The sequence below is a fragment of the Brugia malayi genome (genome assembly GCF_000002995.4).
Source record: "Brugia malayi strain FR3 genome assembly, contig: Bm_v4_Chr1_scaffold_001, whole genome shotgun sequence".
NCBI classification, from domain to species: domain Eukaryota; kingdom Metazoa; phylum Nematoda; class Chromadorea; order Rhabditida; family Onchocercidae; genus Brugia; species Brugia malayi.
The window spans coordinates 10,770,801-10,796,656 of record NW_025062475.1 but is presented as its reverse complement, the minus strand read 5'-3'; the positions used below and the strand labels follow the sequence as shown (position 1 = coordinate 10,796,656).

The window sequence follows — 25,856 nt, the reverse complement described above, 5'->3', positions numbered from 1 at the left end:
GAGGCTATTTCAAATGCCGTTGTCGACAATGATCCTATCACGGTCTGCATTTTATTCATTTTTTTGTTTTTTTTTTTTTTTTTTACACGAGAAAACTGCATCTGATCGCGTTATTTAATTATCCTTTTATCATTCTAACTTATCATCCCTTTATCATGCTTTGATGTGTGAATAAATAAGGTTCCGAAAACTTAAATTGAACTTTAGAAAAAAATAGAAATTTTTTCCATTCTAATTTGGTTGAGAGATTATCAAAGAAAAATTTTAAACTGCAAAACTCTTGTTTAAAATGTATCCTTTTTGACCCTTCACTGTTTTTTCTTTTTTTTTTTATTTCTATTTTCAAGTACAAATTCATTTTGGTGTATTATATAGAATTCTTAGGAAATTTTTATATCGCTTCATACCTCCTCCTTCTGACCCCTATTTACTACTTATATCCCTCCCAGCTCAAGATAAGAAATTCTTACTTTTTAGTAATATGTTAGTATAATACAGTAAGTTCAATGTTGTTCAGACACCTGTGGAATCTATGTCTCGTTTTATCAAGGATATGAATGAGAAGGGTATGGCAGGTTTGGCCTCGGAATATCGTAAAATTGATGTGGAAGATACACCATTCGGCTCTCACAAATCGTTTTTAATGAATATGGCTAAAAATCGTTATTCTGTTAAGTTTTTTTCCATGAACACCAAGTTTTATTAAGTTTTTTACATTTATAAGAATTTTTTTCGGTTTCTTGTCCAACATCTTTTGTTTTTTTTTTCTTTTTTTTTACAAGTAAAGCTTATAAGAATAGTTTTTTTTTCTTTTTTTTTTTCTTTTTTTTTTTTTTTTTTCATTTGTTTTTCCAGTCGAAACTAGAATAATAGTAGTGTTAGATGTTTGTTGGAGATTTTTTGTCGCAAGTTTAATCTTTAAAACTTGTACTGTGAAATAGATAATTATAGATGTTCTGTGTGTTGATGAGACGCGAGTAGTTTTGAAAATTGGACCAGCCGCAAGTGGCGATTATATTCATGCAAATTATGTGCTGTTTTCCGAATTCCAAAACAAATTTATCTGTACTCAGGTCTTTTTTTCAGCTTCTACATTATTGCTTAAAAGTATATTATAGCACTTAAGAATAACGGATGATTAATTGTTTTACTACGTTATTTTCATCATTACCATCCAAAATGAAAATATTTTAGGGTCCTTTACAAACAACTAGAGATGATTTCTGGAGGATGGTATTTCAAGAACGCGCTGAAACAATTCTGATGCTTTGCAGGTTTATTATTTGCTATTTACAGTGTTAATGATAGTGATAAAATTGATATATGTGATTGTGTGTTAGCTGCAGAACTGTAGATGAAATAGTGGAAACTACTACACTGTTCCTTGTACATTGACATGGATGTATGTATAATGGACACGGTGTAGTTCAATAAATTCATATTAATTGTTATTAAATTGTAAGTAGTTCTTGTTTCTTTTTTAATATTCATTTACTACTTATCTTGTTTGAATGTTATGCGATAACAGTTTTTGGATTTCATCATTTTTTATAATTTCTTATAAGTTTTTAACAAATTTTATTTCTTTTAGACCGTCCGAAGATGGCAAACCTAAATGTGCTGTATATTGGCCAGAAAACGATGATAAATTGGAACTTAGCACAGTAGATGTTGAGAAAGTTGGTGAAGAAAATTCAGATTTCGAGACTCTACTTTTTAAAGTACAGCTCAGAGATGAATTCAAACAATCGCCGTTTATAAGCAATAAGGATCCACTGGTAGTAAAACAGTATCGATGGAGCACGTAATTAATTTCTCTCATCATTTCGAATACCGAGTTTTATATGTTAAATGTGCAGTATTAATTGAAAAATAGAAAAAAGTATGAGTGCTAACTTGTCAACATAGCTGATGTTACACTTTTGTTTTTGAAATTATTCCACTTTTTATCTATTTAATGTTATGTCAGATGGCCTGATCGTGGAATTCCAAGCCATGAGAATGCGATGATCCCTTTGAAATTGTTATCATTAGTAAGGAATACTCGAGCACCGTGTGTTGTGCATTGTTCTGCCGGAATTGGACGAACTGGTACCGTTGTGGCTATTGAACTTGGCATCAGACGGTTCCACGATGGCCGCAAAGTTGATCTGGCAATGGTAAACTGTTTTTGGTTTTTCTATTATGATTTAAAAATTAATGTCAATTATTGAGATAAAATGTGTTTAAAATTACAGAAATTTCAAGAATTTATGAAATTATTTAATTTGAGTGAAGTTAACAAAGAAAAATTTTTTCAGCTTGTAAAAGATCTCAGAAAGAAACGGGCGCAATGTATACAAACCGAAATTCAGTATTTGTATTTAAGTCGTGTGCTAACCGAATATGCTTTGAGCTCCGGTGAACCACTATCTGATGATGTGCGTCGTGCAGCGGAATCATTTCTCAAAGAATATGATTCGAAAATTAAGAAGTAATTCTATTTAACATTTTGTGTTTGAAATTTATAGTGATGTAGGATAAAAGAAAACAGATGAACTTGTTTTGCATATTTTCTGACATAAGAAAAATATAATTTTTCAGAAAAATTTTCTCTTGAATATAAGTTTTGATTGATGATACTTCATACAGTTATAGCTTATACTAGCTTTGGCTGTTATTGTCGTAACTTTATCTGTTATTCATCAGTCTGTTATTGGTTGTACTGAAGCTAGAATTGACAGACAATCAGAAACTACGATTTTTGTATTGATTTGAAGTGGAAGAAAATATTACTCAGGCTATAAAAAAATACCAAATGCTTTAAGTTAAAGTTTCAAGTTATAAAGTAAATATGTTTGTTCGCTCGTTTTAACAACCCTTTATATACTCCATAATGTTTGTGTGTAAAGTTGTTGTTTTCATTTTTTTTTTTTTTTAACTAAATTTATATGTCACAAATAAAGCTTGTGAATCCGCACTTCCGTAATAAAGTAATAACACTGAAATCTTCAGGAAAATCATATACTATTTCACTGCATTAAATTTTAAGTGAGAATTAATCGTGATGTTCCATCATGAATCCGTAATACTAAATAAAAAGTTTTATTTTCCTGGCACAGATTCTGAAGTTTTATTAGATTACATTTTTAAATTAAATGATAAAATGCTATAATTTATTCAATACAAAAATGACAATGCACAAATGAGACAAGGAATAGTGAAATGAACATGATAGTCGAAAATTCCTTTCCAAAAATTTAATTTGAATTTAATTTAATGATTTAGATCTTTTCACTGATATCAAGACATATTTGATGCTTTCAGCTTTTAAACAAATAAGTTCAACTAAGGAATATGTGATATGACTTCTCGGATTTTTCTAAATTTTTTTTTTAAAAAAAAAGTTTTTCATACCTTGCAACCTTTGAACCCGTATATAGCAACGATTGCAATCTAATGTGACAAAGTCAATTTCAAGAAGTATTATGTTATTGCACTACACTCATTTTTATAAGAAGAAGATATGTTTTGCCATAGTAAAATCAATAAATTCAATGAGCTATAATTGGTTGTTTTGTCACTTAAGTGTACAACACTGAATCTTAGAGTAAATAGATAAAACTCAATATAATAAAATTTAAAGTATTATTATAAAATAAAAAAATTTTATTTTGCTTTTTATTTTGTGATAATTTCATAAATTATTTTCTTATTGCACTATAAAAACTTAAGCGTTATTAGTTTTTGCAAATAAAATAATAAACAGAAATTGGATGGGTGAAAGTATATTAGAACTAGCAGATAAATAAATGAATTGATAAAATTGATTGTAATTGCTGTAATCATTATTTCCCTTCATACTTTTATTTTCGGTAGATGAGAAAGGAATTATATGATTGATGAATAAAATTGAAAATTTTTAAACTGTGGTGAACATATGATTTAGTGATGGTAGGGAATGGGATGGGTCGCTGTCGAGACTTTGATCTGATTGACTGCTTAAATTTGATTGACTACGAAAATTGTGCCAGTTGCGCCGTAGTTGTCGAGTCTGAAGAAAAAAAAAAAAAGCATTTGATATTTTAAATAATTTATGTAGCAATTTCTAATAGAATAAAATAGCATTGAATTGGAATGAATAACACAATGAATAATTTAAAATGTCACATTTAACAATATTTCACTCATTGAATCTATAACATTTGATTCTTTTTTTTTCATTGCTATAAATTATTTTTATAATAAATTAAAAAGTTTTTTTCATTGTTATTTTTTGTAATGAAATAAAATTTTGATAAATAACTTCACAAATATGCAATAGATACCAAAAAAAAAAAAAGTTATTCTGTCATTCTGCTAAGTGTTCTTTTTTTTTTTTTTTTTCTCATCAAAAAACATTGCAGAAAATTTTTATTATCAATTAATCAATATATTTCAATTGAAATTTTAAAAAAAATTTAACACAAACCTCCATATAATAGCCGTCACGTACGTTTGTAAACATTAATTCAACTAACGTAGCCCAAGCTTCAATTGTTTCGGTAGGCTAAGAAAATATGATTATTAGAATACAAATTTGTTTCGTTTAAAATTTTAAAAATTATAGCTTATATCATAAACGCACTAATATTATTATAACGATTGATTTAAAGATTGTTTGTAAATATATTTTTCTACCTGAATGAGTAGCAACATCCGGAAAAATCTACCTGATGAGCAGCACCATCCAGAAAAACACATTCGGTTGTAAGCGCATCAGCTAAAACAGAAAAGAAATCTGCTTTAAAGCCCCAACTACGTTTATGAGCTTGCTCAATACCATATTTACTCGATATTTGTCTAATCTGAAATGTAAATTAATGAAATGTTTGAAATGTGATATTAATGCATAAAGAATTTACTTAATATATTAAAACTATTCTGGAAAATCTTTTTCAAAAATTTTTCATATGAAAAATATTTATTTTATCTATTTTTTTCTAATTTTCAAATTTTTATGTCTGACTAGGAATAGAAATTGATTTAATATTATTTAGAAATTAATGCAATATTATCTAAAAATTGATGTTACCTTTTCTGAATTTGTTATATTTTGTACCACATCAGTAAGAAATTTTTTTAATGCCATAACTAATTCAGTTGATTGCTCATTGCTTAAATTTCCATAAAATTGCGCAAAATCATCACGTTTGTGCGCCATTCGTTGAACAATTCTTAATGCTATATCTGATCGTGCATTTTCCATACAAAATAATATGATTGACTGGAAGAAAAATAAAAAAGAAAAAACGAAAGTAATATATTCATTAAACTGAATTATAAATATACAATAAATTTAATTATCAAAATTGAATTTTAATTTGTATTAAATATGAAATTTAATTTGAAATGCAATTTAAAAGTTTGAGAATTTCAAATATTGGATATTATGAATTGCTAATTTCAATCTATTGGAAATTTCTTGGAAATACTATCAAAATAATTAAACACTCTCTCTATTCATTTTTAGTTAGTTAATCCTTTTGTCTCATTTTAAACTTAAATCGTTCACCACAATTGGAATACTACAGTTCACTTCTGAACTAAATACTTACTCTTAACAGAACAATTAAATTGACACTTATAAATTGAGATATTTAATGCTTTATAAAAATATTTTAACTGTGAAGTATACGCTGTAAAAGTAATTTAGAAGTTATCAATTATAATTTTAAAATTTACCTGTGAATTTGATGATAATGACGGTGACTTAGTTGTTGAAGCAATTGAAGGACGTCGCATTGTTGGTGTGGAACGGTCACTTTTTTTGCTACTACTACTACTGGCTGCTGCTTGTGGTGATTTAAAAATATCAGTTGAATGTGGCCTTCGAATGATCTGCTTAGAAATGTAAATTTTAAAACAGTAAAACTTATTATTGTTAGAACTGAGGATTCAATAGCCAAAACAAAAATTTAGTATTTTTTGAGGAAAAAAAATCAATTGAAATACTGATAAATTGTTAAATTTAGCATCATTATTAACATTAAATTCACAAATTTTATTTCGATTTCATTTTATAAGTTTATCATTGATTACATATAAAATTAATGAAAAAATCAAGGACATATTTAACTAATAGTTATTGTATTTAACTAGCTTTTAGTTGTGATATTTGAATTTAGTAAGCAAATTTCAAGATTTTTAAATAAAATTTACATTTTTATTTAATCTTCTGTTTAAAATTGAAATCTTCTCTTTCTTTGTTTTTTTTTTTTTTTTTTTTTTGGATTAAAAGTTTCATTTCCAAATGAATTTTTTTGTTTGTTTGTTTGTTTGTTTTTTTTTTTTGTCAGTGACTACTTTAGTTTGTTATGTCTATTTCAGTCAAAATTTTTAAAAGTTAGATTTTGCTTTATTTTCATTATTTCATATTATTTATACCAAAAAGAATATTTTAATATTAGAATGAAAAAAAAAAAAAACGAGAAAAAATTTACTTTCTTGTTATTCTGAATGTTTGTTTTACATTGAAATGATGAATTTCCTGTTGCTATCGAATGATCCTTACTTTTCTGCAATAAAATATTATTAGATTAAAAATAATTATTAGATTAAAAATTTTACCATCCATATGGGAATAAATTATTATATCATTTGAATGCCATTTATTATTTACATTAATTATTATAGAATGGAACAGAATATAAAACAAACTTTTTGATCATAAAATATATCTGATTTGATTGAATTCATTTTTTGTACAGTCTTCTGCAATGCTGTCACCGATCGAGGTTTTGTCAATGAAGCATGCGAGAATGTTTGGATGGAATTAGTTGACAGGTAGCTTGAATCGAACGACATAGAGATGTGTCGTCTAAAAGCATAAATGGATCATTTCAAAATTTTAATTGCTATTATGTAAAATATTGTACCTGAATTGAATTTAAAATTATCTGTTAGTAAATAATAGTCATTTTAGTTTGTTTACTTCTCGAAAAATATACTTTAATCCTTTTCAAATATGCTAATAGCTAATGAATCATTCTCATTTTAGAAATTGAATATTATTTCATTAATTGAAATAATTTAATTTACCTTAGTGATCCGTCATCTGATCTTCGACTTGAATTCTGTAAAAAAAAAACCATTTTTAAGTAGTAATTTGTGCTAATTCAGTTATATTTAGCAAGCAAATATGACTTTATTATGCAAATAATTCTCTTAATTACCATTTTTCAATGTTGTAACAAAAATAATGAAAATTAAAAACTGAAAAGTGTTATAATTTTATGTGAATAATAAAATTTGATGTTTTAAAGAAATTTCAAAAAAAATTTTATTTTATTTTTTTCTTAAACTATAATGAATGTGAAAGATTTTTTTCTTGTAAGTATTGCAAATTTTTCATATTTAATCGTTGTAAATGTAGAATTCTGGAAGTGATTAAATTTAAATTAAATTTTATTCCTCACGAATTAAAATTTTTATTTTACAAAATTTTAAAAGTTTTCAAAAAAATAAAAAAGGGTAAAAGTTTGTGCAGCACAAAAATATCATGAATTGATTTTGACTATTTGTGACAAATTTTTAAATAACAAAATTTCAATCATATTAATCGAACTTTAACTAGTAATTGAGAAATAATTCATAAACATATTTTCAAATTTAATTCTAGAAAATTTTAGCAAAGATAATTGAATTTTCTTTTTTAAAAAAGAAATGAAATATTTTACTTCCGCACGATGACAGAAATGGAAAGAAAATTATAAAAGAAGGAATTAGAAAAGTCTATTAGAAAGTTTAATTAGTATATCTCAACATTTAATATAATTTAAATCAGATATATCCAATATAATAATACTCCATCAGGAAACAATAACCTCAATGATTACTACATAAAATAAAATAAAAATTTATTTTTATTTCCTTTTTATTAGAAAAGAAAAAAAAAAGAAATAATGTGCATATTTTATAGAAAATAAATTTTATAAGAAATTAAATTTTTGCTTAAATAAAATGACGCATTTTATTATATAATAAAATTTAAATTAATTTTGAAGCAAAAAAAAAGTGTAAAATAAATCAAATTTACTTTTTTTTAATATGCATAATTCATACAGAAATATATTCTTACTGAATTTATAAATTATAAATCGAATATTCCTATTTTTTATTATTTTATTTAATATAATAAAATAAATTTAGCTTTTGTTTTGTTTTCATTTTTTTTATTTTAAAAATAAATTAAAATGATAGTCTATCTCTATTATACAGTATATTTCTTTCTTCTTTTTTTTTAAAAAAAAAGTTAAAAAACAAAAAAAACAAAAAATAAAAAATACTTTTTAACGCTTCATATGTAGAAAGTTAGTGATGCATGAAATAATTGGTTTTCTTTTCTTTTTTTTTTCTCTCTTTATGGTTCAATAGCAAACAATTTATTGCATCTTTATTTGAGATTTAAAAAAATAAAAAAATGAAAAGAATAAAATTAGAAATAAATTTATTTCATTTTGTTGTGAGAATAAATTACATTTCAATTTAATATTTTTGATAAATTATGAGTGAGTGAAAAATAAAATTTTACTCGTTTGATAAAAAAGTTTGAAGATTGTATCAAATTAAAACTGTGTGTAAATAAAGAAGTGAAAATGAAGAAAGAAAGGAAAAAAAGAAAATTAAACTACAAAGATTTTAACTTTTTTTTTTCATTCTGTTCCGTCTATTCTTTTGACATATATTTTTCCACATGAATTTATATTTTTTTTTTAACTGAAATGTTAAAAAAAATATAAAATATTTAAGTTACTGAATTTTTTATTTTTCTTTTTCTTATATTGAATCGAACAAAAATTTCTTTTCTCTCTTTTTTTTTTGCATTATTTAGAAGAATAAAAGAGACATATGAACTGATTTTTTTTTTTTCCAAAATTCCATAACTTTAAAAGGAATCATCAAATTTTTATGAAATCAAAGTAACAAAGAAAAAATTTTTTATGAAAGTTTTTTTTTTTCGTTTAGTTTTAAAAGAAATAACTCAAATTTCTGGAACTATTAAATGATTGAATTATGCATACTCAATGATAAGTACTTATAATATACACTCACAAATGGTATGTCAAAATATTTCTTCTTTTTTTTTTTTGATTTGAAATATAAAATTAATACTTACTCGAATAGTATTTCATAGTAAAACTAAAACCAAAAAAAAAAAAACAAGGTGTTCAGAGATTATAGATTAGCTCTTTAGCTAGCTGATATTTACTAAAATGAAAGATTCTCATTGTTTTTTGTCGGTTTAAAAATAAAAGATAATTTAGTAATTAATATAAAATTTTCATAAAATTCCGCTAGAATTTTTTTTTTTTTTTTTGCTTTTTTTGCCTTTTTTACTAATCTTTTGCTTTTTGCTCATCTGGAAATCAATTAGAAGTCTGGAATATAAATAAATTTTAGTTGGATTTGAAGAAGCATAATTATTCATATTATGTTTTAATATCATTGATATGATAAGTATATTAGTGATGAATATCAGTGATAATAGTAATAGCAATGGATAATGATGATAATATGATAATAATGTTAATAGCATTGATAAATAAAAAATTATTAACAAAAAGCGATAGAAATTTGTTTCTTTTAGAACGATGACTAAAAAAAATTACAACAAGATTAAGCGAATAAACGATGTTAGATAGACCAAAATGAGATAATTTAATTATTGTTTTTTTTTTTTTTTTTTTTTTTTTTTTTTTTCCTTTTTGGTTTATAAGATATTTTCAAAAGAAAAATTATTTATGGTGATAATGTGCAAATAGCTTTAGACAAATGTCCAATTTTTCGATGTAAAAAATACGAAAACAATAGAAAGTATTATTGTGGCTGATAAATTGAAACAAAAAATGAAAAAGAAAAATGTGTAGAAGTGGACAAGTGCGCACTTTTACTTTATAAAGCAAATATTTGTGTCATAAATTTTGAAAAAAAATGTTGAATACTTCATATATATATATATATATATATATACATATATAAATAATATATAAATGTATGATAGATATAGAGCTCATTAGCGTTTCCTCATGGATATGCTAAAGAAATGCGCACTTAAACTACATGCTATCAATGGTTGATGAAGCGATACAATTAACAATTGCTTATTGGAAAAAGCAAAGTTATAAAATGAACATTCATTTAGTTAAAATTTAAAGAAGAAAAAAACAAAATGATTATTAGAATTTAACAAATTTCAATATATGCATTAAAAAAACTAATTGATTTATTGATGCTAGTAATAAAATAAACGACAGAGGGAAGTATATTTTTTTGAAAGTTTTTATTAAAAAAATACGCCGTATGTCATATAGACTAAGTAGTGTTCAGATCAACGATAAATGCGTTAAGTTTAAAAAAAAAAAAAAAAAAAAATTTTTTTTTCTTTCTTTTTGTTTAATAATTTTGCATATTGTAACATTTGAACAAATGATTTGCCTACGAAATTTGTTGTTTACGATAATATTTTAAATTAAAAATGTATATATTTAGCTAATAGATCAAATGCTATTCTGTTAAATTATTATTAAAACTTAATTTATTCATTTCATTTAAACTAAAATATTTACAATAATTTTGAGTGAATGAAATTGTTTGATAAATTCAAATGTTACGCATCATTTCATTCATTTTATTTATTATCATTTTTTTTTTCAATTTTCAATATAGAAAGTAAAAGTAATGCAATCATTTAAATTATTCAATGTAATTTATCAACTTACGTAGTCTATTATTACATTAGATAACAGTAATAATAAATTCTATGATACTTAAATTACATTAAAGTTAATTACATTGCGTAAGCACAAAGATATATTTTAAAAAATAAAATAATAATGCGTATAATATAATTAATTAATTATAATTAACCAATAAATTTTTTTAAAAAAAAAATATTATTGATGAAAGAGAAATTTTTGCACAACGAATACTTAAAAATTGGCGCATATAAACTGTTATTGATTTCTGTGCACAATATATGAATTCAATTTTTAATGAGAAAACAGAAAAAGTTGAGTGCTCAAATAGTAAAAATGAATTGGTCAGTTTTATTGCCCATAAAAAATGTCACTATAAATTTTAGACCTCAAAAATTATAGTTTAAAAAAAAAAAAATGATATTAGAATCAATAAATGGTTTATAAATTTAACTATCAGTTTATTATCTTAATTACTATCATTACAATTTTAACCTTTACCAAATAATTAAACTTGATGAAAAAAAAAAAAAAAAAAAACATATCGTAAGTTTTAAATTAGAATAATCTAATAGAAATATTGAAAAGAAAATGATAAATGAGAAATTAGCAAATAATTAGCTAAAAAGTATAAAATTAAACATATCCTGTTACAAAATTAATCTTTTAATGAAATTACTTCCTCAAATATCATTCTCAAAGATACTTAAATCTTACTAAATTTTCTTCTCATTAACTTATAATGTGAATAAGCATTTTAGATTTTTAATTATTACCTTTCAATAAATCCATTATTATTATTTAAATACTATTCTTTAAGTAAAGTAATTCTTTTCCATTGCTCAAGTACTATTTCTTTCAATAATTTCTTTTATTGTTTGAGTATTACTACAAGTGCAATTGAGTTGAATAACAGGAAAGTTTGATAAAGGAATTAGTATTCCCTTCATTAATTCCCTCTTTTCATATCTTTTTCTTTTTTCAGAGAATTTCCCTTTATTCTATTTTATCCTATCCTATCCAATTTTTCTTAATTTAACACTTTTTATATTCTTTCTCTCTCTCTCTCTCCCTCTTTCTCGTTTTGAATATAAACAATATAAATAAAAGAGAGAGAGAAAGTGAAACTGATAAATAAAATTTCAAATAATGACTGTAATCCTCTCCTTTTCCTTTTCCCTTTCCTTTTTTTTTTTTTTTTTCCATTCTTCATAAACAAATCGTATAGCAAATTGAATAATTTAATAATTTAAACAATTTTAAATAATTAATTAATTTGAAAGAAAATCAACTTTTTCATTTTATTCCTCTATAAGAGAAATTATATTCAGCATAATAAGTAAGTAATTTTTAATTACTAATTAATTTAAATGATAATTATAAGTATTGAAGTAAATAAGTTTATATTTCAAAAGATTTTATTTATTTAAACAAAAATTTCCAAAATATTTTTTATTGTGTAAGATAGACTGAAAAGTGCAAATGCATAATACATTCATTGAATATAATAGCATTCTCTCCTTTTTTATTTTTATGTCGAAATTGTTCAAATGAAATGATTTAGGAATAAAATAATAGCTAAAAAGTTGGTGAAAAGAGATTTTCATGTGAAAATTCATTTCATTCATCTCAAAAAGTATAATTTTTTTATGAGAAAATTTCTCATTTCATAATTTTTAAGGATGAATTTATTTATTTATTTGTTTTGGAATGATATAAGAATTATTGCTTCTCTTGCAATTTCTTTGCATAAATTAACAGTATTAATTAATTAACTAATTAAGTAATTAATTTTAGCTTATTAATTACTTGTGAATAAACATTCGGTTAACAATTAATTTCTTTGAAAATGTTTTTTTGAAAACAATTATGCTACTTAACCAATTGATAAAAAAAAATTATCCACCAGTTATTTGTATTAATATCAACAAAGCATTTTTGATAATAATGCTAAAACTATAATTATTATCATATCTCATCACTAACACATTATCAGCTTACTACAATTTATGTTGACACTATCATTTATGCTATCATTGATTACGTTGTTATCACCATACCACACTTATCTTTACTTTAAAAATGATTAAAAACTTATCATTAATCACTAAAGCATATCTTCATTTACTTTACTTCTTTTTTACTCTCTTCAATAGAATCATTTCCCTGTGTTTATCGGATTTGAATGAAACGATGATTTCTAGAATAATTGATAACGTCCAAAAAATTCTTTTGTAAATGAATCTTTTAGAAATCTTCAAGGCATTTCAAGTATTCCTATACTTGAATTCATATTTTTAAGCCAATTTTTTTAAATTCAATTTCATTACTTTTAAATTTTAAAAAATGACAAAAAGATGATGAACAAATGCTGAATTGATGCTTAAATTTGATAATTGCAATATAAATTCTGAAAAATGTATTTAAAAAAGTTTGATTTATTAAACGCTATTTGAAAAACTTATAAAATGAAATGAAGCTTATATATATATATATATTTACAAAGAGAAAGGGAGAGAGAGAGAGAGAGAGGGAGAGAGAGATGGAATAGAAAGAAACAAGAAGAAAAACCCAACTGAGTATTTCTGAGGACAAAAAAAATTCATCAAAATTGATTAAAGATTGAATTTCGAAGTGCAAAATGGTGAGAAAGAAAGTGAAAAATGATATTTTTGCATATTTTAACACCGGTATATCGTAGTCTTATCAGTAATGATAAGATTAATCGAGAGAGTTTATAATTGAGAGAGTAATTAATTCAATATATTTACCTACTTGATAATATTACTTCAATAAAAAAAATAACAATGTTTTAGCATAATATTTGAGAAGGAAATAAAATTTTAAAAATGAATGTAAGTGAAAATTTTTAGAAATTTCATTAAGTTATTTGATTGAAGCAATATTATCAAATGAGAGAAAATAAATTAATGCACCTGTTCTGCAATAGACAAGTAGAATATCTTGAATTAATTTCAAGTAAATTCATGCTTGCATTAAACATTAACATTTTAAATTTCAAAGTACTTAAATTTCAATTAAAAATTTCTTAATGAAATTTTTTTTTTCTTAATAAAGAAAACAAAGTTTTTTTTCCAACTGAAATGAACATATGCAAAAATTGAACTTTCATGAACAATCTGTGGAAGTATATTTTTAAATTTAATCACTAACTTTTAATTCCAATTACTCACTAATTACCTTTTATAACTTTTATAAATTCCTCGATGCATGCGTATCATTATGCAAAAAAGATAATTCGAGAGTATTCATAATATTTCACATCAATCTTATCAGTTTTTCTTATCAGAAAACATAATATCTATGGCATTTGGAAGAAAAATAATAGCCGAACAATCAGCTAAAAGACTGATTAAATTAGCTCAAAAAGAATAATATTTCTTTTTCATAGCTTATGTTCACTTGTTTGAATGTAATTATAAATAAAAAGCTAAATAGAATCAGTAGAAAAAAAAATTTGTTTAAAATTATCTATTAAAATGACATTTGCGCAAAACTATTTTTCAGATTTTCTAAAAATCAGTTCGTAATTATTTGCACTTGTCACTTGTCACTTGTCACTTATTAATTTTTTTTTTTTTATTTGTAATTATTGAAAAAAAAAAAAAAAAAGAAGCAAAGAAGTAATCATAATAAGTTGAAAAAAAATTTTTCAAATTTTTTAATGATTGATAGCATATTATGCTTTTTGATTAAAATGATGAAAAGAAAAAAATGTGAAAATATTGTTTAAGCTAAATGTTTTTTTTTTTTTTGAAATAAACAATGAAAGAAATCAATTCGTTGAGGCATGTAGTAATCAATAAAACTTCTTACTAAGACAATTATTTTCATTCGATGAAATATTGTGCACTTAAATGAAATTAATAAATGATGTTAGCTTGTATTATGAATTGTCAACATTGAAAGTCCTATAAATTACATATCAAATATATTGCTATACTTATAGCTAAACATAATTTTTTAATTTTAATGAGAAAAAAAAAATTTTTTTCATTTAGAATAAATCGAAGTATTTTAAAAAAAAAATCGCCTATTTCATTTAAATGTAAATATTTACTTTTTTGAAATCATTTCAAAAAAAAAAGCTAAAAAAAAAGTTAAAAAAAAAACCTAAAATGATTTATATGATTTGTTAGTTAATATTTATATAATTCTCTATTTCATTTAAATGTAAGTATTATAATTTCACAAAAAAAAAAAAAAAAAAAAAAAAAAAGTGAAGCATTGATAATTTAAAACAATGAAGTTAATTTTGTAATTATTGAAAAAAAAAAAAAAAAAAAAATTTGATTAATACAAATACAAATTAATACCTTATTCTTGTTAAATTAAAAAGTACCAAATTAAAAAAAAAAAAAGATTAACTTATGCGTAAAAAAAATTAAGAAAAATTTATAAATATAAACGATATTAAAAGAACAAATTAATGTATAGATGGAATAGAATGCTTACGCACGTATCACGTAACTAAGAAGACGTAGATAGTGGGACGTGTTTTTTTACACTTACAATATCTTACTATTTATTTATTAAGATGTAAATTTTAAACTACACTGACAAACATATATTTTTCAAGGTATGAAACTGAATGTTACCTATATATCATAAAAGTAAACAAAAAAAAAAAAGTTTGTTAAGTAATTGACGTTCATATTTAATTGCTAACAATGCTGCAATTAATTTTACCAGTATTTCTTATCATAAATACAAACTTGAAAAAGATTAAATGAATGACGTGGATGACGTGAAGTATAATGCATTTTGGAAATAACGTATGATAATAGTTATGATATCAAAAATTCATAATATCGTACTTTCGGTTAAAGAATCCGGTAAAAGAAAACCGGTAGAAACGGTTAGAGCAATCTGTCTTTGATGTAACAAAAACATAATGAAAAAAGCGATCAGAAATAAAATATTAGATAAACGAGTTATATAGTAGCAAAAAAATTAAAAAAGTATAAACTATTTATTTTCTAATTTAAATTCTTATTAATTAAGTTTAAATTGTCAATTTTTTTTCATTTAGCATATTTTTTAAATTTAAATTATTTTTTTTATTTTAGTACTCAAAAAAAAAACTCCCATTTAATGATGTCATTTCCTAAATTTCGAATTTTATAAACAAGCAATTAATTCAATTAAGTTTTTCTAATTAATTGGAATTATTCGTCTTGTATATTATAAAATCACTTCAATATGTTAATAGAATTCTCGAAGACATACTACAATGAAAGAAATTAAATCTAACAAAATTATTTAAAATTGCAGTTTTAAAAAAATCTGAAAAAAATCTCTATAAGCATTATTATTCCAATATTTATTTACTTAAAAAAAAAAGAAGAAAAAGGAACTTACTTGTTGGAAATAATCCATTCGTCTTCGAGAAGATGCTCTGATCGGTGAACAAATACTGATCATATCTGTTTGTAAATAAGATAAACAGATAATATCATCTTATCATTTTATTTTCACTTATAAAAACTGCTCTACTTAGCTTAGACTCATTATTCCATATTCTTTTGCAAATTAAAAAAAATACATTTTAAGCTCTTTTTGTTTTTAAGCAGTTTTTTTTTTTTTTTTTTTAAATAAGCAGAAAATAATATCTTATAAAATTTTTGATCATAGCTTATTGATTAAATTTTCAATTTCTTTTTTTTTGTTGGCGATTAGAATAGAGAAAATTTGACAGTACTTTAAGTGAAAGACAAAATTCTTTGATGGATATTCAACAAACGTTAGATGAAGAATTGAAAGTTCTTGTTAAAAATCAATTCATATCACTTCTAATATATTTAATTTTGAAAATTCTTCAAGAAAATGCAAAGATGATAAGTTGAAAGTAGTATTTCAACTTTTTTACGCTATTTTATGACAAATATGAAATTGTTGGCAAATGATATATAATCAGCAACCTGATAATTAGCTTTTTAAAATCTCTTCAAATAATTATTCATAATTGCTCTAATTATCATAATCCCTTCACTCTCTCTCTCTCTCTTTCTCCCTGTTTGTTTTTTAATCCTTGATCATTAATATGTTCTAATCTATGATATAATCAATAATCAATCCCTTCTGTCACTTAGATTAAATGATAAACTGTGATAAGGACTGATCTAACAAGCCAATACCACTAATGGATAGCATTCAAATCACTTTCAATTTCAGAAGAGTAAATGATTGATAATTGTCATTAAATCTTCAATTAGTTATGCAAAAAATAGAATCAAATTTAAGATTTTAAAAAGACTTTGTAAATTGGAATTTCAATAAAAATAAATTGATAGAATTATCAGTTTCATAAACAAATAAATGAATATTTATGATCAAAATCAAATAATGTATTGATGAAGTGTTTAAATTAAATTTGTTTAAGAGTTACTCAAATGATAACATATCAATGATAATCATACGACAGTGATTATTTAATCATTTTGCTTAATCTATTTGTGCGATAATCATTTCATCATTTTGAGTTACAAAAAATTATGATTTGTTTATGAAAGATATTGTTTACCTTTCAAAACAATTGTTTCTTGCTGGAAAAAAAAATGTAGAACCGTGATGAATTTAATGATCTCTTTATGTTGTAAGAAATAAAAAAGTAATTGAATTCAAAAGTCTGTTCATTCCTATATACATAGCTTCAGTAGCTATGTGATTCGTTTCAAATAAGTAATAATTCATCAGTAATAATAATTAGTAATAATAATAATAATAATAGTAATAATAATAATAACAATAATAATAGAAAATGATTTTTTGCAGTGCATTTGATAGCCAAACGATTTTGCAACTTTATCATAGACCAACTTTGGAGAGTATTGCCGAGAAAAAATTTAAAAGTGCTAATATCAGTGATTCATAAGTTCACATTCTGCCAGGTGGCCTGTCATGCAGTTTTGTGACTGTCAAATCTATCAAACGAACTTCTATTGCTCTCCAATTATGGCACTGTCTTTCATTTAAGTTTATTTAATTTGTCTTATTCTTAAACCTTGCTAATAATATTTGTTGATATTGCAAAAAATTCAGAAAGGTTTTAGCTTTAAACTTATTTAGTGTGTCTATTTTATAGCTTAGCTGAAATCACTTGAAAATTTTGATATAGCTCAGTTGATAGATTGAAAGATATATTTCAATATTAGCCTGTTAATAATCTGAGAAAGAAAATTATTTAAATGATTTTAGCTAAGCTATGAAAAATAGACAGGCTAAATAAGTTTAAAGCTAAAATCTTCCATTTCTAGCTATAAAAAATGTCATTTATTCTTGTTTATGTTCAATTTAAAGTATTTTTTACTTTTAATTCTTCATTAAGTTCAATTCTTCAACTTAAAGCATTCTATATTCAAAATACTTTATAAAGTTCAGTCTTTCAATTTTAGAACATTCAATATTGTAGAAAATGATGTTTAAAATTATTGCTTTTGAATTTTTTCAGAAAATTTATTTTTATCTTTGTTCTCTCGTTATGTTTAATTAATTTAAATATTTTGAAAAAAGGATGTTGTTTTTATCAGCCTAAAACTTTTCATTTTTCAATAAAACTTAATTTTTACTAATTAAAAAAAAAAAATGTCTTTTTTAAAAAAATCTCTTTTAACCATTTTTTTTCTTTTTTTTCTGGATCATAATAAATCGTTATCAAAAATAAAATAGAAACTAAAAGTTAATTTTATTTAAAAAAAAAAAAATATTCTTCAACTTTTTTTTTCAAATACTTGTTTGAAATTTTTTTTTTTTTAAACTTACCATAACTTTCCATACTTTCTTCAATGGGAAGTTCTCGTCGTTGATTGGAATACACCGGGAATGCTAATTTAACAGCTGGCTTCCACGACTGTCGCAAACATTCCGAAAGCGGTAATTGCTGCTCGACATTATCATTCATCATTAACAGTGTCGACTGTTCAATATCATCGTCTGATGAAATTGGTGATAGCATACCTCTCAGATGCAAATTTGTCAAAGTTGGACAATTTTTAGGTTCTGATGGAACTGATGGAAGACGACGACGAATGCGGTAATTATCATTTCGCCAAACCATTCTCATCAAATTTTCATATTCCAACAATATGTTAGTTTAATAAAACTGATCGCACCAATATCTAAATTTCATTTTTACTTATTTTTTTTTAATGTAATAAAAAAATTCTAATTATTACAATTTTATAAATATAATAATTACACCAATAATATCAAATAATTTTAATTAATGAATATGAATCTATAAAATTGATACTTAGTACAAATTGTGTTTGTTGCAAAATTTTCAACTAATTCATACAACAATATTTAAAGCTTTTATAAGCTTTAAAAAAATTTCTAATTTTATAAAAGTTTAATTTAATAAGACGAAGCACATTTAAATCGTATTATTTATTATTATTTTTAATGTAACAAAAAATTGATTTTACGTAATTTTATATTTTAAGAAATGTTAGCAAAAAAAGAAAGAGAAAACTTGAAATAACTTGAAATTATTAATTGAAGTAAACAACAAAAATATAATTTTTTAGTAGCAAAAAAAAAGAGTTATATTTCAGACAAATCTTTTAAAATATTTTGTAATATTATGAAAAATTTACATATTGAAATTCTATTTAGTGTTTGCTTTTTTTCCGGATAACAACAGTAGCGATAATTTTACTTTGTATAATTATACCTGAAAATGAAAGTCATAATATGTAATTATTTTAATTAAAGCAAAAAATCGAAAATTTCTAATTATCTAATTTTGTTTATGATAAAATAAAATGAATAATTTGGTGATTTTGGGGTGAAAAATCATGAGAAATAATCTTAGAGAGAATAATTTTTGAAATTTTATTGAAAGTATTGGTTGAACAGACGTCAGTGATCTGATAGAGATACTTAGGCGATTGAATAATCAAAATTTAACTTTGACTTTGGGAATTTTTTTTCTTCCAGTAGTATCTTTGATATTGATTGGAAGGAAAACGAATTTATTATATTGGCTAATGAAAGCTTTGACCTTTGACCACTGCTATATAAGTCTTAGAAAAAAATGAATGCTTAATTTTCAAAATACTTTTATTTATTTTTGGTGATTATTATTATTATTATTTTTGTTAAGGAAGAGAAAGGAAAGAATAATGATATATTTATTATATTCTGTTTAATAAAAGAAATCTTAATTCGCCAAATTTAATTTGGTATTAGCAATGAAGGCAGCATGAAATGCAGAAGTACTCCGAAATTTATTTGATATAAAAAAATGCTTCACTTAATGAACTGATAATTTACAGCCATGCATGCACGCATGCATGCATACTTGCATAACTGCATTTACACCACTTTAATTCTGTTGCAATATTGTAATTTGACATTTTTAACAGATTGAAAATATCCATAAAATATTGATAATGATAATGAAAAGTGGGACAAAGAAAACATTATCATTATTATCTCATCGTCATTGAGAATAAAATAAAGTGATAATTTATCTAATTATAAGTTTTATTAAAAATGTTATCAAAATATCAAAAGATGAAGATTGAAAAAGCAAATATGAAAAATGAAATATTACTTTTAGTAAATTTATATAATTTTTTTATCATTCTACTTCACATATTCTTTATGTTCTTTTTTTCTTGTTGATTTTTTTTTTTTGTTAAGAGAGAGAAAAGGAAGAATGATGATATATTTAGTATATTTTGTTTTAATAGTTTTTGTTTTTTTTTTAATTTAAGAAAATCTGTTTATAGTTTAGACTCTCTCTTCTCATTATATTACTCTGTGATATAGCCAAGATAAGTTTTTTTTAACTTATCATCATTTCTGATTATTAATGAATTATTAGGCAGATGTGTAGATGGAGGAGCATTTCATGCATTTTAAAATAAATTTTTTTTAATAAATCATATAAATTTAAATAAATCAAGCACTGCAATTTAAAGAGTAGAAAAGAAATTAGCAAAGTAAAGTAAAGTAAAGCAAAATAAGATAAAAATAAAGTGATTAGGATATTGCTTGATTTTACTTCGGTCTAAATTTTAATTTTCAACATTAATTTTTAATCTTTTTTTCAATAGCAAAATTGTTAGTTACTTCCTGAAATTTTAAAACATTCATTTCGAGCACCTGTTCAATTCAATGTTTCAAATATTATTTCAATTTTAAGAAAGTATATTTAGCACAATCGAACAGATCGTTTCTTTATCTTCAAACTTTTTATAATTTTTTGAAAATTCAATTTAAAAAGTTGATGATAAAAAATATCTTTGGATACTGGTTTCAATAAGGTACTGAAAGAAAGTATTTAAAAAGGAAAGTAAAAAAGATTACATCGATGATGTCGTATGATATTAAGAGCAAAAATTAAATAAAATTAATGAAATGATAAGAATGGAGAGAGAGAGAGAGAGAGAGAGGGAGAGAGAGAGGAAAAAAAAGGGTTGGAGACGAGAAATATGATAATATATTAATTATGAATTGAAGCTTCTTTAATTAGAGGTGATGAACTCAATGAAATTCTTTCTGCTAAAAAACGTAACTTTTTGAATTTTTAAATTATGGTCAATGACCAAAACAAATAACAACAATAACAAAGAGCCATGTAGATAGATATTAAGCATAAACAAGCACATTCATTTTGATATCCTATGAAATAAATAATTCAACGATTAATTCAAAATTGCTAAATTAATGATTTTTCATTTTGCAAAAAAAAAAAAATGAACGATAATCATGAAAGAAAATAAAAAATGGTTGCAGATAAAATAACAAACTGCAAAATGTGAAAATAATCATAAAGTGTTTTCCTTTTAGCTAATAGCTAACAGTCATGAAATTAATTAATATGACTTAAAAACATAGAAGTAATAATTACTTGTAATAATTATTATTACTCTAAATACTATTTACATTAGTAAAAAGAGGTAATAATAGATTTTGAAGTTTATTAATTATATGCAACAAATGAAGCAATAAATTTGATGGAATATCTTTTGCCTAAATATATTTCAACTTTATTACAATATGACAAGTGAAAAAATAAATAAATAAATAAAAAAGCCAAATATCCTTTTGCATTTTTTTTTCTTTTTTTTGAAGTTATTTTATAACTTTGTTAAATCAACAGTTTCCTTTCTTAATAACTTACACCAATTTCTTATTTTAATGAAAGCAAGTATTATCATAGAATAACTAAAATACAATATGAATGAAAGCTTTAGCTTTCATCAAATCTTATTGCATTTATAAATGATCCATTGATAAATGATCAAATTTTATATCTATTTTCAGCTTATATAATTGCAATTTCCATTTAATTTATGCTTATTTAAATTAAAATTTTGGTTAGAATAAAATGAACAGTGAAATTTCAATCAATCATTCAGAATGATTAATGTTTAGATTTAATTAAACTTTTTTTTCTTTTCCCTTTTCACTCATATACATATACATGTATGCTTTTTTTTATATTTCAACAAAAAAAAAAATTTTTTTTTTCTTCATTTTAAAGTGTCACAAGCAGTATTTGAGAGAAAGCAAAAAAAAGAAAGAAAGAAAAATTTTTGATGAGAAATCTTAAAATTTTTGCAAAGATTGAAATATAACAGAAAAGATTGATTAGCGCAGATTGTTAAAATAAGAAAGAACTGTTAGAGTGCGTATGTGATGAATATTTTCCTGTTGATTTATCATTGAATAAGCTATCATTATCATTTTATTTATTGATATATCACTTTCCTGTTATTACTAGCGGTATGCCTTCATGAAAAGCATTGATTCTTTTTATTTTCAGATTTTAAAGTAAAAAATTTTTGTGTTAAGAAAATTGCACCAAATTTTTTATTAGCAAATTTAAGTTATGAATTAAAAATAAGTAATTAAATTTAATGAGATTTTTTTCATACTTTAGTATGATCTCATTAATGCTATTCATTAATAATAGATGCACATCTAGTTTTGCTCAAGTTCGAATTATCATTTAAATGATTCTTTCCTATGTGACGTATACATAAACTACTTTTTTTTTTTTAAATTATTAATTCATAAACTTGGTTCAATTGCGGTTTTTCATCGATTTTATTTAAGAATATTTGATAGTCAGCGTATATGAGTAGAATTAATATTATTGAATCTAATTTTGATAGAGATGAACTCCACTTAAGATTTATTAATTTTAAAATTGTGGTTCTATCAAAATGCTTGACGATAAAGTAGGAATTTATTTAAAGTCAATAAAAATTTAATAAAATCATAGGGACTTGTTAAAGTAAGGAGTTATTGAAGTTAAAAAGTCTTATTAGATTTGTTTCTTTAATGCTTAATTGTCAGAGAATTGAAGCAAACAATTTAAGTAAGTTTTATAAAATGTCATAGCTGGCTCAGCTTTTTTTTTTTTTTTTTGAAGTTAAATAAATTTTAGTGATATTAAAAAGTGCAAAACTTTTTGCAAAATGAATTATTGTAAAATGAGTTCGTTTAAGCCATTCAATAGTTTTCTTTTCTTTTTTCAATAATATAACAATGTAATGGTTTTATAAAAAATAAATCAAATGAATTTATTTGTTGAAGAAATACCATTCATTTAATATAATTTCTTTTTTTGACTCAATGAAAGTCGTAAATATGACGTTAATCGAGATTTATAGGAAATCTCAAAAATTTTTTTTCTTTTTTTGAAAAATTTTTGGAGAATTATTTTATCTGAAGGAGACAATTAGCCCCTATAACCCTACTGTAATAGAGCAGTCAAAAAGTGACGCATTCCTTATTTATAGATTTTTATTCTGATATCATTGATAAGACGAAATATCTATTATCATATTCAAATGGTTATCTAATTAAAACACAATAATAATTCAATCAAGAAGTGCAATCTTATAAATAAAATTTTGGTAGGAAGCATTCGGTGATAAGAAAAAGTGTTGTATGATAAGTAAAAATTCATTAAAGTTATAATTCATTAATGCGTACATAATTCAATTTAATTCTGTCACAGCTATTTTTTTTTTTTAAACAGCTAATTACCAATAAAAAAAAATTAATGCTAATATTAAAAAAAAAAAACAATGGAATTATTGCGTTATTTATGAAATCCGAACAATTAAATGATTAAAATGATAATAAAGAATAAAAAATTTTTTAAATTGTTATTGGATGATGTTATTGAGATAATATTAAAAAACTTTTATAACAATCCTTCTATTCAACTCATTTTCTTTCCCGTTAATTATCTTTTACTTATCATTTAAAGCTAAATAAACAAACTACTCTATAATTTACTACGAAATTGTTGAAATAAACATTTAAAGATGATGAGCTTAACAATCGCAATTAGTCAACTAATTACTCAATTAATTAACCTCTAAGCTTTTATTCAATCCTTACGTAATAAGCATTTATGTTGAATTCTGTTAAGGTAACATTAAGTAAAATAATTTTCTCATTATTAACAAATGTAAATATGAAAAAAGAAAGAAAATGGAAAAAAGTGACGAAAATACGAAATAATAATATAAAATGGTAAAGAAAATGAATAATACTAAGATTGATCTATTAGCTTTGTTAAGTATGCTAGCATATTAATTATGCTAATAATAATTATAATAATAATAATTACTGGTGACATTTAAACAACAAAGATTTTGATAATAGCAAATCTGAAAAGAATAAATCATTTAACAAAATGAGCCAAAATGTAAAATGAATTATTATAAAATGAAGCTATTGTACAGAATTTAATACTATGTGTAACTTGTTTTTAAAAAAAAAAAAAAAAAACTTTGAAATGTTTAAACTGAAATTGTATCTAAAATAAAAAAATTTCGCAGTAATTAATCGAGATCGAGATATTCCATCCATATTTACTCTTTATATTTCTCAATAAATTTATGAGAAATCCCAATGCGCGAGAGAAAAGTAAGAAATCACATAACAATACAATATCAATCTTCCATCATTTATTTAAAAGAGAGAGAGAGAGAATTTTAAATATTAATTGTCGTATGATAATTCTAGCAAAATAAAAAAAAAAAATTATATTTTTCTACGCTTTATAATATTGCTAATGAGAGAGGAGAAAAAAGGAAGAGAGAGAGAGAGAGACAGGAAGAGAGGGAGAAAAAAAAAACACAGATAAATTGAGAGAAAGAAAAGTAAATCGATTTTGAATTCATTAATCATTTCATGCATTTATTTCATTGATCTTATTATAATTTAATGATTTTTCATTCATTTTCAATAAATTAGAAAATTCTTTTCGATGCATTTGAATTATATTTCAAATTTATATTATATAGCGGAATTCTCACATTTCTTTTATTTTCGTCAATTTTTTTTTTTTTTTTTCTTTTTTAACTCTTTGGAAAAAAATAATCTTTTCTTGAATATATTAAATAAAAGGATAAAATCTAACATAGTTATTCTGCTACTGTTAATTTCAACACATTTCAATATTTTTCATATTCATTTTTACTTACTTATTTATTTTCCGATTTCTTTTTCATTTTTTTTTTCTCTCTCTCTCTCTCTCTTTTGTTTCTATTCTTCAACTTCTACTCACAGTATTTTGAATGAATTAGTGATGTGAACTTTTATTGACAAAAGTAGTAATTGATGAAGTGAATGAATTTTCTTTTTCTTTTTGATAAATTTATTGATGCATAATAATTTCTTGAGTTTTTGAAAATTAAATTTCAACAAAATTTGAATAGAATTCAAGGCACTCAATAATTCTCAAAATTCTACTTTTTTTTCTTAAATTTTAACAAATTTTGTTCGTTCATCTAGAAATTTTGAATATTTGAAGCATTTTCACAACAAAATCTTCATTTAATTATCAATCTAATGATAAATAGCAATAATGTCTTACTAAGTTCTGTTTACATTCAGATTTAAATTTTACAAGTTTGAATTTTTAGCAGATCGATTAGCGAATAGTAGTGGTAGTAATTCTCTTTCTACATATCTTTCCTTTTTCCCATTAAAATTCATTTTCATTTCTTTGTTTTTATTACTTGGTTAATATTTGCTCCTCGAGATGCATTTCACCCATTTCTCATTAATGACCATTGGTAATAATGATAATCAAATTGATAAATGACCAATAGGTAATAGTAAAACCGAAGGTAATTGAAT

The 25,856-nt window shown here is 23.1% G+C and overlaps 2 protein-coding genes across 3 annotated transcripts; one reads left to right on the top strand and one right to left on the bottom strand.

The window, feature by feature from the left end:
- Positions 1–532: 532 nt before the first annotated feature.
- Positions 533–2,477, top strand: Bm6683 (Protein-tyrosine phosphatase containing protein; the record flags this gene model as incomplete). The annotated part of the gene is made up of 6 exons (XM_043077451.1): positions 533–670; positions 942–1,073; positions 1,195–1,274; positions 1,592–1,789; positions 1,970–2,159; positions 2,301–2,477. The coding sequence occupies 6 exons, from the start codon at positions 533–535 to the stop codon at positions 2,475–2,477; spliced, it is 915 nt and encodes a 304-aa protein (XP_042933385.1).
- Positions 2,478–3,901: 1,424 nt separating this feature from the next.
- Positions 3,902–18,792, bottom strand: Bm9725 (Uncharacterized protein; the record flags this gene model as incomplete). 2 transcript variants are annotated; one of them, XM_043077449.1, is made up of 10 exons in its annotated part: positions 3,902–4,033; positions 4,451–4,528; positions 4,692–4,826; positions 5,054–5,245; positions 5,704–5,862; positions 6,462–6,536; positions 6,679–6,838; positions 7,060–7,094; positions 16,098–16,162; positions 18,498–18,792. In XM_043077449.1, 10 exons carry the CDS (start codon positions 18,790–18,792, stop codon positions 3,902–3,904), a joined length of 1,326 nt encoding a protein of 441 aa, XP_042933383.1. The 2 variants fall into 2 exon arrangements, with proteins under 2 accessions (XP_042933383.1, XP_042933384.1); XM_043077450.1 differs by having other exon boundaries at positions 5,704–5,859.
- Positions 18,793–25,856: the final 7,064 nt, after the last annotated feature.